The 12,791-nt window shown below is 42.3% G+C and overlaps 1 protein-coding gene across 1 annotated transcript in view; it reads left to right on the forward strand.

Annotated features, from left to right (window-relative positions):
• arhgap19 (Rho GTPase activating protein 19) overlaps nt 1-12,791 on the forward strand; it is a 53,922-nt gene that overhangs the window by 3,837 nt on the left and 37,294 nt on the right. The window contains exons 2-3 of the mRNA XM_084318603.1: nt 2,217-2,458; nt 5,970-6,050. Coding sequence (XP_084174729.1) covers nt 2,217-2,458; nt 5,970-6,050 — 323 coding nt within the window. The remainder of the gene's footprint in view (nt 1-2,216; nt 2,459-5,969; nt 6,051-12,791) is intronic.

Raw genomic sequence — 12,791 nt, forward strand, 5'->3', positions numbered from 1 at the left:
CATCTCTGTGTCTCCTCCTCCTCCTTCAGGAGAACAGTGTGATCATCTCTGTCTCCTCCTCCTCCTCCTTCAGGAGTACAGTGTGATCATCTCTGTCTCCTCCTCCTCCTCCAGGAGTACAGTGTGATCATCTCTGTCTCCTCCTCCTCCTCCTTCAGGAGTACAGTGTGATCATCTCTGTCTCCTCCTCCTCCTTCAGGAGTACAGTGTGATCATCTCTGTCTCCTCCTCCTCCAGGAGTACAGTGTGATCATCTCTGTCTCCTCCTCCTCCTCCTTCAGGAGTACAGTGTGATCATCTCTGTCTCCTCCTCCTCCTTCAGGAGTACAGTGTGATCATCTCTGTCTCCTCCTCCTCCTCCTTCAGGAGTACAGTGTGATCATCTCTGTCTCCTCCTCCTCCTCCTTCAGGAGTACAGTGTGATCATCTCTGTCTCCTCCTCCTCCTTCAGGAGTACAGTGTGATCATCTCTGTCTCCTCCTCCTCCTCCTTCAGGAGTACAGTGTGATCATCTCTGTCTCCTCCTCCTCCTCCTCCAGGAGTACAGTGTGATCATCTCTGTCTCCTCCTCCTCCTTCAGGAGTACAGTGTGATCATCTCTGTCTCCTCCTCCTCCTGCTTCAGGAGTACAGTGTGATCATCTCTGTCTCCTCCTCCTCCTCCAGGAGTACAGTGTGATCATCTCTGTCTCCTCCTCCTCCTTCAGGAGTACAGTGTGATCATCTCTGTCTCCTCCTCCTCCTCCTTCAGGAGTACAGTGTGATCATCTCTGTCTCCTCCTCCTCCAGGAGTACAGTGTGATCATCTCTGTCTCCTCCTCCTCCAGGAGTACAGTGTGATCATCTCTGTCTCCTCCTCCTCCTCCAGGAGTACAGTGTGATCATCTCTGTCTCCTAGTGGTGTAAATATTTGACCCCACAGCGATCGATTACGATTCTTCAGGCAACGATTCAATGCATCATGAAATCTCTTCATTTGACCACTATTCGATTAATTTTCTTATCAGTTAATTCCCCAATTTTTTTTTTAATACACAAATGTGGCTGGGGGAACCGATTCACTCAGCATGAATGGACTATAGGCCAATAAAAACAATACACAAAAAAAGAACATTAAAAAATATATTTTATTTTTTCCGATTAATTTTGATTATAATCTATTCTAACATATTCAAATCGAACACATTGGAATCGATGCATCGTTACACTAGTGTCTCCTCCCCCTTCAGTGGTGATCATCTCTCAGTGTCTCCCTCCCCCTTCAGAATAGAATCGAAATAGAAATACTTTTATTATCCCGAGGGAAATTTGACACTGTCTGCAACATTAAACATTTAGACAGAACGGGTCACGAATAAGAATAACAAATCAAATTGCCTAGGATAAGAATAGAATAAAATAGAATAAAAATGGAATAAAATATACAGTAAATAAATACCGTAAAAATATACTAAGTCTACAGTAGGTGTAATATTGCACAGTGCAGTTTTAAAAGTAAGAGTCTAGGAAGATGGTAACTGTCACTCTGTGCTCAGTGATGCAGTGAGGCACAGTGATGCATTGTATAGTCTGATGGCGGTCGGAATGAAGGACTTCCTGTGCCGTTCAGTGCTGCATTTAGGTAGTGTGAGCCTAGCACTGAACATGCTCCTCCTGTCAGCCAAGTATGTGTGTAGCGGGTAGGGGTGGGAATCACCAGCTCATACTATCACGATACTTGAGTCACGGTACGATAGTATTGCGATACTAAATATATTGCGATGTGCTGAGTATTGCGATATTAATATTGCGATATATTGCGATTTATTACCTTTTTTCAACTGCAAAGTAAAACTTTGTCAACATGTTTTATCTAATAAAATAAGTTCAGTCTGTTCATCTCACTTCAATCATTTTTATTGCAGAACATGGTATTTTCTCAAGCAGACAGATGTCAACACTGTAATCTGTGTTGCATGTACCTGACAAACTGAACTTTGTATTACAGTCATATTCCAACTTAACTGAATGCGTGCGTGTGGACTACTGTACTATTACAGGTATTGAAATGAACAATGCAACTTCCTTATAAAAAAAAATATATATATATATTTTTTTTAAATAAATAAATATCGATACTTGGCGTCCCTGTATCGATACCGTATCGCCACGCAAAGTATCGCGATACTACTACGTACTACTAATAGTGGGTGATCATCTCTCTGTCTCCCCCTCCAGGAGTACAGTGGTGACCAGTAGTGATGAGGAGACCTCCCGCGCCGGCCGGGCGCCCGTCATCTTCAACCCCGACTTCTTCGTGGAGAAGCTGCGTCACGAGAGGCCAGAGGTGTTCCTGGAGCTGGTGCTCAGCAATGTGACGCGTCTCATCGACCTGCCCGGAGCGGAGTTCTCTCAGCTGCTGGGCGACGACGGCCCCAAGACCCCCACCGGCTTCTTCCGCAACCTCCTCAAGCGTAAAGGTCAGAGTTAACCCTTTCACTGCCGCACGACAGCCGGTTAACCCTTTCACTGTGACAATACAGAAGGTTAGCCCTTTACTATCACACAACCGACGGCGATGCTCCATCATTAGCTCCGCGGATGCGGATTTATCGATAACTGCGTGAAATCGATAAGTGGTGTCACTTATCGATTTTTTGTGTTTAAAAAAATCTTTATTTAATTTTTTTTTAATACTTTATACTATACTAAAATACTAGGTCTTCTGGCGTGTTTTAGTTAAAACATCCCCCATTTCATGTAAATTCAGTTGAATTGCAACTCTGCACTGTGCATTCAATATGCAGCGCTGCACTCCTCCATCACATCCAGAGACCAGCGACTGTAACATGAGAAGGATCACTGTGGTAGTTTTGAATGGGGAAATCTGTAACACTAAAGATGACGGCAACGACAAAGAATTGCTGCAAAATAAACATAAATTGGTTGTTTAAATAATAATAATATATATATTTTTAAATTGTATCATAATAATTTAAAATATCGATATTTATAGATAATTTTGTCCCGATTTATCGATTCTTCCAAATGGCATATCGTCTCAGCCTTAGTCAGAGTTCAGCCTGGTTCTGCTCTAGGTTCTGGGGCCTCTTCGGCATTCTCTGGGCCTTTACTTTGTGTTTATTTGGACGGGACGATGCAAAATGAACACAGTGAACATGAAGCAGATACTTGGTAAGAGGGTAAAAATTGCCGGATTTAACACGAGGCTAATTTCCTGCCGTTGTCCCCAAACATAAAGACAGGATATATAAAACGGTAAGAAATGTAGAAATAAGTAGCAGCAATACACTAGAAAATACATAGCAGCAATACACTAGAAAATACATAGCAGCAATTAGAGCTGTCCCCGAAGCCTGTTTTTGGGATTCAAACATTTGCCAGGGTTTTTTGAACAGACGTTCGAACCATCGTTTTTAATATTGCAAAACATTTGCTCCTAAATTATTTGTCTGGTTCAGTACTGTCGAGTCTTGCGCACATTTATGCATATAGCGTAGCCCAGTGGTTCTCAAACTTTTTACACCAAGTACCACCTGAGAACGTAGCTGGCTCTCCAAGTACCACCATATGACCGGCGTTAAAATACAGTCTATTCAGCTATGCACAGTTCACGCAGGAGGCAAATGTATTCCTAATACCATTATTTATTGTTAACTTTTGTCAGACACAGCCACAATGTACAAAGCGGTAGCACTAGAACTAGCAAACGCTTCCACACAACTCATACAATGCAAGGGGCATTGAGAACATAATAACTAACATTCTCACATAGCAAGTGAGAAAATTAAGAACTGTATTTCAGCAAATGTACTTAATTCTCTCTCTCTCACACAGCAAGCAATTGTCCGTCATTCTCTCACACACACACACACACACACACACACACACACACACACACACACACACACACACACACACACACAATTATTTTGTTACAAAAACTTCATTTCCTGCATTCTGATTTTTACCCTTTAAATGCCAGTGTTTGTGATGGGCATCACAAATTATTGTAAAAAAGAAAAGAAAACACATATTCAATACATTTTTGAATGTTTACCCTTTAAATGCCAGTTTGTGTGATGGCATCACAAATTATTGTTAAAAAACACACAAAGTAAAATATTTACAATATATCAAATGCAAAGTAAATCTTTCTGGGGGGGATTATTACAGGCTAGGCATGTGTCAATGATTAGCAGCAACACATATTTTGATGGATTTTTTGTAATGTCAGATTTAACACCAACTCTTTTCAGAAAAGTGGGAGTATTTCATTTTTTATCTGACATTACAAGAAATCTAAAAATAAATGGTTATGATCAGGGCTGAAGTTGAATTAAAGATTTACTGACTGTTTAGACTGCATTACTCTCTGTCACAGTGATCTCCTGGTTGTTCCCCACTTAGATTATCTAACTATCGCGCTGCCGCAACCAGAAACACTGGCCTGGCCTGCTTCTAAGTTCAGTGGCCTGACTGCAAAAAAAAATTTTTTATTTTTATTTTTTAGCTTTTTTGGAAATGTTTTCAAGTACCACCAGCAGTACCACCAAGTACCACTAGTGGTACGCGTACCACAGTTTGAGAACCACTGGCGTAGCCCATATGCGCATATTGCTGCGGTTATTAAGAGTAGTTGTACCAACTTACTGGTCACGGGAGGCTTCAATAACGTTTGAGATGGTAATCCATTTTGTGAATACATTCGTTTGTTTTTTATCAACTTTTTCTCCTTTTTTCTGTGATTTCTTTTTCTCCCCATCCCAATTTACCTCTCATGCCAATTCTCCCCCTGTCCTGATCGTTGCTCGCATATGCCCCCCACTGGCCGGTTGTAGGGAGGATAGAAGCCTTGCATCACATGTCCCCTCCGATACATGTGGAGGCAGCCTGTCACATCTTTTCACCTGCCAGCACGGACTCTCACACTGCCCCCGCCATTTTCCTGACTTTGCTGTGCAGGCGCCCCAACCGACCTGTAGGAGTCGCTGTTCACAACGACCAGTTTACCACCCATCGACTTCCACCCCCTAACTCTGCCAATTGAGTCAGTATGACGGCCGGCCCAAGCCGGAGGCAACGCAGACAGCCGAACCCGGTGTCTCTTGCGTTGTTGACGAGCGCAATGTCCGCTGCGCCACCCAGCCGCCTTGTGAATACATTTGTTGAAACAACATCTTTGTTGGCCGACGGCTCCTGCTATCTTAACGTTAGCCAGCTAAACGTGCATAGCTTAATTAACGTGCATAACATAAACATACCTGTGTAACGTTAAGTAACTTGTGTCCCGCTGGGAAAGTTCAGCATCACTGCATACACTTGGTTTAATCCAAACGTCCATTCGGAAACGTTGTATTATGAAATAAGACGGGTGAGTGTGAGTCACTCAACTCGCACTTTTTTGCATGATTGTTTCATTTCCTGATGATGTATGACTGTGACCCCTCATCATCGACTAGACTGTGTTGTTGTGTTTGCTTGTGACTTTCTAATTATTGTAAACAACATAGTACTGTGATATTCTGATATCACATTTCTGATATATATTTTTTGTGTAAAAAAATTTCAAACTAATTGAAAAATTAAAATAAATAAAAAAGCGGAGGTTCGAACCTATTAATTAAGATTTGAATGCCAACAACGAGTCTGATATTATTCTATAAAAGACGACAACTCGAGATTGAACTTTTTCTGATATTGTGACATCAATATAAATGCCTGATATGATATGCCCTAATATGTTACTTGTTTATTGCACAATGTTACTTGTTTATTGCACAATGTTGTTCTATTGGATTCTATTATGTTATTCCACATCGTTGCGGGCAAGACCACCCGCATTTCATTGTATACTTGTATGCCGTGACAAATAAAACTCTTGAATTGACTTGAATGTCTCGTTAGGTCTGACCTCCAGTGATCAGTGTGTTTCCTTTCTCAGCGTATTAAGTTATTCTCCTGTTCCAGATAAGGGCGTGGTCTTTGGGACCCCACTGACTGACGGGAGCATCGCGCAGATCTACCAGCTGATAGAGTTCCTCAGCAAAAGTGAGTATTCCAGTCAGAATGAGATCAAACAGTTCTACCAATCTGACAGCCGCCGTTTACTGAAATAAGTGAGCCAGGAAACCTGTGTGAATGGGGTTGGAGAGTCCATTCTGAAGGTAGGCAGTAGAAACTAGAAATGATCCATTATCTGCTAAACACACAGATTCCATTCTGAAGGTAGGCAGTAGAAATGATCCATTATCTGCTGAACACAGTGTTCATTCTGAAAAAAAAATGGTTGGAGAGGACAGCCTTGTGGTGTGAAACCAGATGTCACAAGGAGTCCATTGATACCAAACATGTCATACTTAGGGATGGGTACCGAATTCGGTACTTTTAAAGGTACCTACCGAAACACGTCGGTACTACCGAGCATCGATTCACGTGAGATCCGCCGGTGCCAACTTTCGGTACAATGCGAAAAAAAAATCCGATGACGTCATGTTTTGTTGACCGCAAAACGAAACCGCACGTTAATGTCAACGTAGGGCTGGGCGATATCGCCAAAAACTTTATCGTGATAAAATAATAAAATCATTTTCATATAACATTTCTGTCAAGTTTGATTAACTTCTTATGGCCGGCGCCGATGGGCTATTAATAGACTCGCTTGTTTTGCTGCGATAGAAAGAAGAGTCGAAGACGTCATTACGAGACGAGTTGGAGAGCCCGTCGCGTGTCGAGCCAACCCTTTGAGAAGCATTGTGGTCCCGGCTTGAATTCTCCATGAATGTGTCCAAGTCCATAATCCATATAAATCCATTTTGTTATATCCAACCAGGCCACGTGAGCGGATCGGCGCGGCCGAGAAATCCGCTCTTCGCTCTTTAAAGCTTGGTCCGCTCCGCTAATCGCTCATGTTGACCCCGCCCCCAAGAGCTCTCCGCTCGCTCCCCGCTCACCTTGAATCGAGCGCTCCCGCTCCCCGCGCCAGATTGCTCGGCAGATTTTTTTTTTTTTTTTTGGAGCATGGTGTAAATTAGCTCAAACTACAACAGTCTACACCACCTGGGCCCCTTAACAATTGTTTGTATTGAGCCGCGTTGTAATTGTACCCATTCTGCAATGTTAAATAACGTTGTTTATCCATTCACTAGCTCTATTAAGCGATGATAGGCTAGCCGAGCCACAATGCTATGGTCGCTGCCATTAACGTTAGCATGTAAGCTAACGACAACAACAATGGCGTCGATACTTTTTCTAACAGGAGTGAGTGAAGGAGGAGGAGTGAAGCCTGAACAGGATATCACAGGTTCACCCTTCTCATTGGTTGAAAATGGCCTTCATGTTTGTACATCGCCATCTGTTGCTTTGGCATTGTACTGCATGTATATTAACATCAACAGTGTTAAACCACTGTGAGCGGCCTGGAGTGGATTGGAGCGGAGGAGAACTCTCGCTCCGGACGTCGCGCCGACTCATTTTAAAACCCACTCCTCGCTCACGTCAAAACCGCCCGCTCCGCGCCCCGCGCCGCTCACGCTCCGATCCGCTCACATGGCCTGTATCCAACACAGTCTGAATGAATGTTTCTTTCTTGTGATTATGCCGCTTGATTTCAAAACAACTGAATGTCTCGTCTCGAGTTGATGTCGTCGTCAGTCCGCGCACCCCAGTGCATAGATTATTATATTCCACCAGGGAGCAACCTACCGCCACTGGATTATGCATTATAAGAATGGAACACAGTTAGCCAGAGCAAGCGGTGTATCCCACGACAATGTACTAAAATCACCCTAAAATACTCCGTTCCGCCCCAATACATTGCAACGACGTCCACCGCATACCCCACACTACTCTAACCGTTACCCTCAGAATTCACGCCACACACCCACTCCGCACGTAAACTATAAAATAGCGGTTTAGCTATAGAATGGGGTAAATCGCATGTGACACAGCTGCTCACCCGTTATTTTATTTTTTTCGTTTTAAAAACATATTTATAAACCACCAATGCGTTTAAAACTTGACGCATATATCAACTGAGATTATCAACTAACTATATTGACTGAAAGATACGAGATGCCACTAAGGAAAGATAAAACGATTGCAAAACTTAGCGCAGAGGACTCGCCTATGGCCGCAGGATACGCGCGACAAATAGCAGAGAATATAGACGAGATAGCATCCTCCTCAAGTTCAACCCCTACAAACACCTCCTCAGACACCGAATATATCATCCGGGAAATGAAAAATGAAATGAAAAAAATGGAGAAGTCAATAACCGAAAAAGTAGATGCTATCAAAGAATCTATCGAAAGCAAAATAGAAGCGCTAAGGGTGGACGCACATATCAAGCGCACCGTAGTACTGGAAACGGCTGAGATCACATAAGATCACTGATAACATAAGACGATTACTACACGTACTAGATGCTAACAAGGAAGACAACACACCTAAGGCGATACTGTCCCTGGATGCAATGAAAGCTTTTGACAGGTTGGAATGGTCGTATCTATGGGCAGTATTAGAAAGGATGGGGTTAGGAAAAGGATTCATTGATATGATTAAAGTATTATACAAAGACCCATCGGCCATGATTACAACAGGTACAATCATCTCCGAAATCTTTCCGGTATCACGTTCTTCCAGACAGGGTTGCCCTCTTAGTCACGGACTATTCGATCTATCACTAGTGCCTTTAGCACAATATATAAGACAATCCCAACCCATAGAACCAATCATAATCAAGGGCACACAACACAAAATTAGTTTATATGCGGACAACGTAATACTGTTCATGCAAAACCCCAACACCGCATTGCCTCCTCTTCTCAAGTTGATTGAGGACTTTGGAGATTTATCGGGATTTAGGATAAATTGGCCAAAGTCGGCCTTCCTCTCACTTAACGCCCCTGCAAAAAGAAATATAACCCTCCCAAAAGAGATACCGATGGTAAAACACTTTAGATGTTTGGGAGTTGAAATATTCCCTACCATAAGCCAAACGGCACAATTACATAAAAATCCAAAACAAAATCAAATACGACCTTGTCAGGTGGTCAAAACTTAAAAACTCAGTACAGGCACGGATATCAATAGTTAAGATGGACGTCCTACCTAGAATCAACTTCTTCAGCTCAATGCTACCGTTACCCCCTCCAAAGGGTTACTGGAAAGAATTACACTCCTCCACATACAAATTTATTTGGAATAACAAACCACCATGTATAAAAAGATCCACCGCACAGAGAAACAAAGCAGACGGAGGTATGGCATTTCCAGATTTCTACCACTACTTTAAGGCGTACACTTTAAGACCACTAACAACATGGTTTGATCCCCAAGCATTAGTATCCTGGAGAAATTTTGAAGAAAATATAGTAGCTCCACATAGGCTGAAGGGCATAGTATACACCAAATTATCAATTAAGCAATGCGAACGGAAATTTGGCCCCATAATCACTCATGCGATCCGGATATGGCGTGAAACACAAAAAAAATATTCTACCCCACATAAATGGCATAATCATACTCCCTTATTCAATAACAATGCACTCTTGATTGGAAAACAACCTATAAGATTCCCTAGATGGGAAAAGCAAGGCATACACTCATTAGGAGACGTTTTCAACAAACAGGGTTTTTGTAGTTTCAATGAAATACGCAAAAAATGTAATCTCACCAAGTCCACATATTATTTTTATGCACAGTTATTGGCATGTTTGAAGGCTCACGGTGTTCCATTAAGGATACCAATTGTACACCAGATACCACACATTTTTCTATGAAAGAGCGACATCGAGAGGTTTCGTTTCAGATTTTTATCATCAATTACTAACGGCCTCGTATGAAACCCTCCATCTAGACTCAGTCTGGAGGAGGGATATACCAGACCTGGAGACAGACTTTGACTGGCAAGAGGCCTGGGCAAATGTACGACTTGTGTAACTGAGGGGTACAATTCCCTGACTGTATTGATAAGTATGGTATCATTAAACCACTACCGCTTTATGTACTTTAATTACTGGCCATACAGTACATGATATATAAATATGATGAACACTTCCCACAATGAAATCGGTTCCACACAAAGGTATAATCAAGTATTTATTGCAGCAAAAGGTACATAATATACTTCTCTTATTATACTTTGGATGCGCTTATAAGGCAAAGGAATGTGCGTAGGCAAATCAATAATGAATGTCCATTCTCTGGTTACGCAGGAGGTAATTATACAACCTGAATCTTAGGGAATTATATCTATGGTACACTAGTAATATATAGCGGGAGATACTGGAAGGGTCCCCCCAGTTGTAAGCCAGCAGGGGTAGAGGATCTGTCGGTAGTAGAAAGTCTGGTCAACGATGACTAAGGAGACTCCAAGTACAGGAGACGGTGCAATAGTCTCTTGATCCACAGACGAATACAGCTGTTCTCCGTAGACTGTAGCTCCACAGTGAAGAAAGCTAGCCGGCCTCAGGCTCTCTGAGGCGCCGACTCGACCTGGCTCCTCACAGGGTAAATCCCACACGTGTAGGCGTCGGCGATTCTCCGCTCCATAAATCACAGGACCAAAACAAATATAATCCAGCCGCAAAGGGCTATGTAGTCGTCGGGTAGATTAATCCAGTGTACATGTCCACACGGTTCTCGTCTAGGTCTCCTCGGGTGAAAGCGCCATGAAAGCAGCCCAGCCTGGATAAGCACTCTAGCTGGTACGAGGAAGCGTTGGTGATGCTGGTCACTGTAGAACTTTAGCCGCACGATACACTATACACAAATAGACTATTACTGACTTAATAGAAATATGTCGCACTCGACGGTATAGCGCCAAACTCTGACAATTCAGTTATTAATTTGCACGCGGTCTCAATGCTCTATTTTGGGGCCAAACAGGCCATACTTCACCGCACGGAGTATCGTGGGTGAGGCTTCAACTTATTGGGTAACTCTTGACTTCTGACTAAGTGCTTCTGTATTCACCTGCGCCATATTTATATGCACGGCGAACAAACTAGTGCCAACCTCATTTCTGTCGCATATCCCTGGGCAAGGCCGGGCATGTCCAGACATGTCTTGACGGTGACTTTGAACCTGACTCCGGAGGCATGGCTCTGGCGCCTGTGGACCGCTGTCCAATAGGAGAATGAAATATTATGGTCTGGGCTAAAGGGATATTCCGTGTATATGTACAAGGAATATACAAGGGATATCAAACGATATACAAATACTATGCAATATATATCAATCAATAAATATATATATTCGGTTTAATCTGATCCTTTGTAACAACTTGCATCAAGGAACACAAGGATCAACAAATCAATCTTAACTATATTCACAGGACATACTTAACTCCTACAAGACTGAACAAAATGGGTCTTAAACAAGACTCCAAATGCTCCCTATGTACAAATGGGGACGAAGGGACATTTATGCACATGTACTGGGACTGCCCACCAGTTAAGATATTTTGGAAAGAAGTGACCCAGCAATTATCAAATCTCTTAACTCTGGATATACCTGTACACCCCTCTGTATTACTGCTGAATGATGTCTTTGAACATGCAGTACCTCCACAGCTAAAGAGATTGGTTTTATCCGGTATCACAGTGGCTAAAAAGCTGATAGCATCACGATGGTTTCAACCGGAAAAAATTTGCCGGAAGGTCTGGACTCTTGCATATCTCGATGTGATTTATCAAGAAATATCTACAGCAAGAATTTTGGGTCTCAATGAATCCAAAATGACAATGTGGTTAGAAGTGGTGGAGAGAATAAAAGCTAGCATATAATGGTAGTGTCTGGTTAGGAACAAGTTATAATGGTTGGATTATCCAATGGGGGGTCCGGGAGGGGGGAGTACGAGCTGGAGCATATGTGTGTAGGTTTTTAGATAACAGGTATTAGGCGTATATCCTGTATAAGACATTTGACTAAATGGTAATTTCATTGGATATGCACTGTAATTAATGCTTGTATATCTTATCGTGTGTTGTCATGTTTGTTTATATGTTTGTTTAAAAAATTATATAAAAAAAAAAAAAAAAAAAAAAAAAAGCTGTGTGCAAGCTAATGATCCTAGCCAGCCTTGTTTCCTACCCAGACTCCCCGAGGTGCACCGCGGGTCTCCTTCGCTGTCGCCATCAACTTCACTGATTGGTTGTTTGGTCCAAGCTTGGAAAATCGATATATTGAAACTTTGCGACCACGTTTCATGTTTATTTCGAGGAAATAATTTATCGCGATGATTATCGTTATCGTTTTATCGCCCAGCCCTATGTCAACGGCACAATACATGTTTTCAAACTCTTTTTGGGTGTTTGCAATTCATGGGGACTGGGGAGTATATATTTCTCTGATATCTTGGTACAGTGTGCAGGTTGTTAGTAAGTGTAGCTCAGTTTCCACATCTGCTCTGTCTGACATGGCTGTTAGCCTAGCCACAGAGCGTCTTTGGAGGAGAGGAGGAGATTGAATCCGGGACACACTGGCTCTGTTCATGGTCACGAATGGATTCCAGCTTAATTTATTTACTACAGATGACAAACGTGTTGTTTCTGTTTTTCTTTTTTACATAATAATAATAATATCTTAAATTTATATAACGCCTTTCAGGAGACCCAAGGCGCTTAACAGCTAAGGGAGGGGGACAGGGAACAACGTAACAACAAAATATTAATCAAAAGGAAAGAAAGAAAGGGGAAATGAGGCAGTCATTTACAAATTTGGTGAAAAGGTGGGTTTTGAGTTGGGATTTGAAAGAGTGCAGCGATGTAGCACTACGGATGTTTGGAG

Source organism: Notolepis coatsorum (genome assembly GCF_963971535.1).
Source record: "Notolepis coatsorum genome assembly, chromosome: 7".
Taxonomy (NCBI): Eukaryota; Metazoa; Chordata; class Actinopteri; order Aulopiformes; family Paralepididae; genus Notolepis; species Notolepis coatsorum.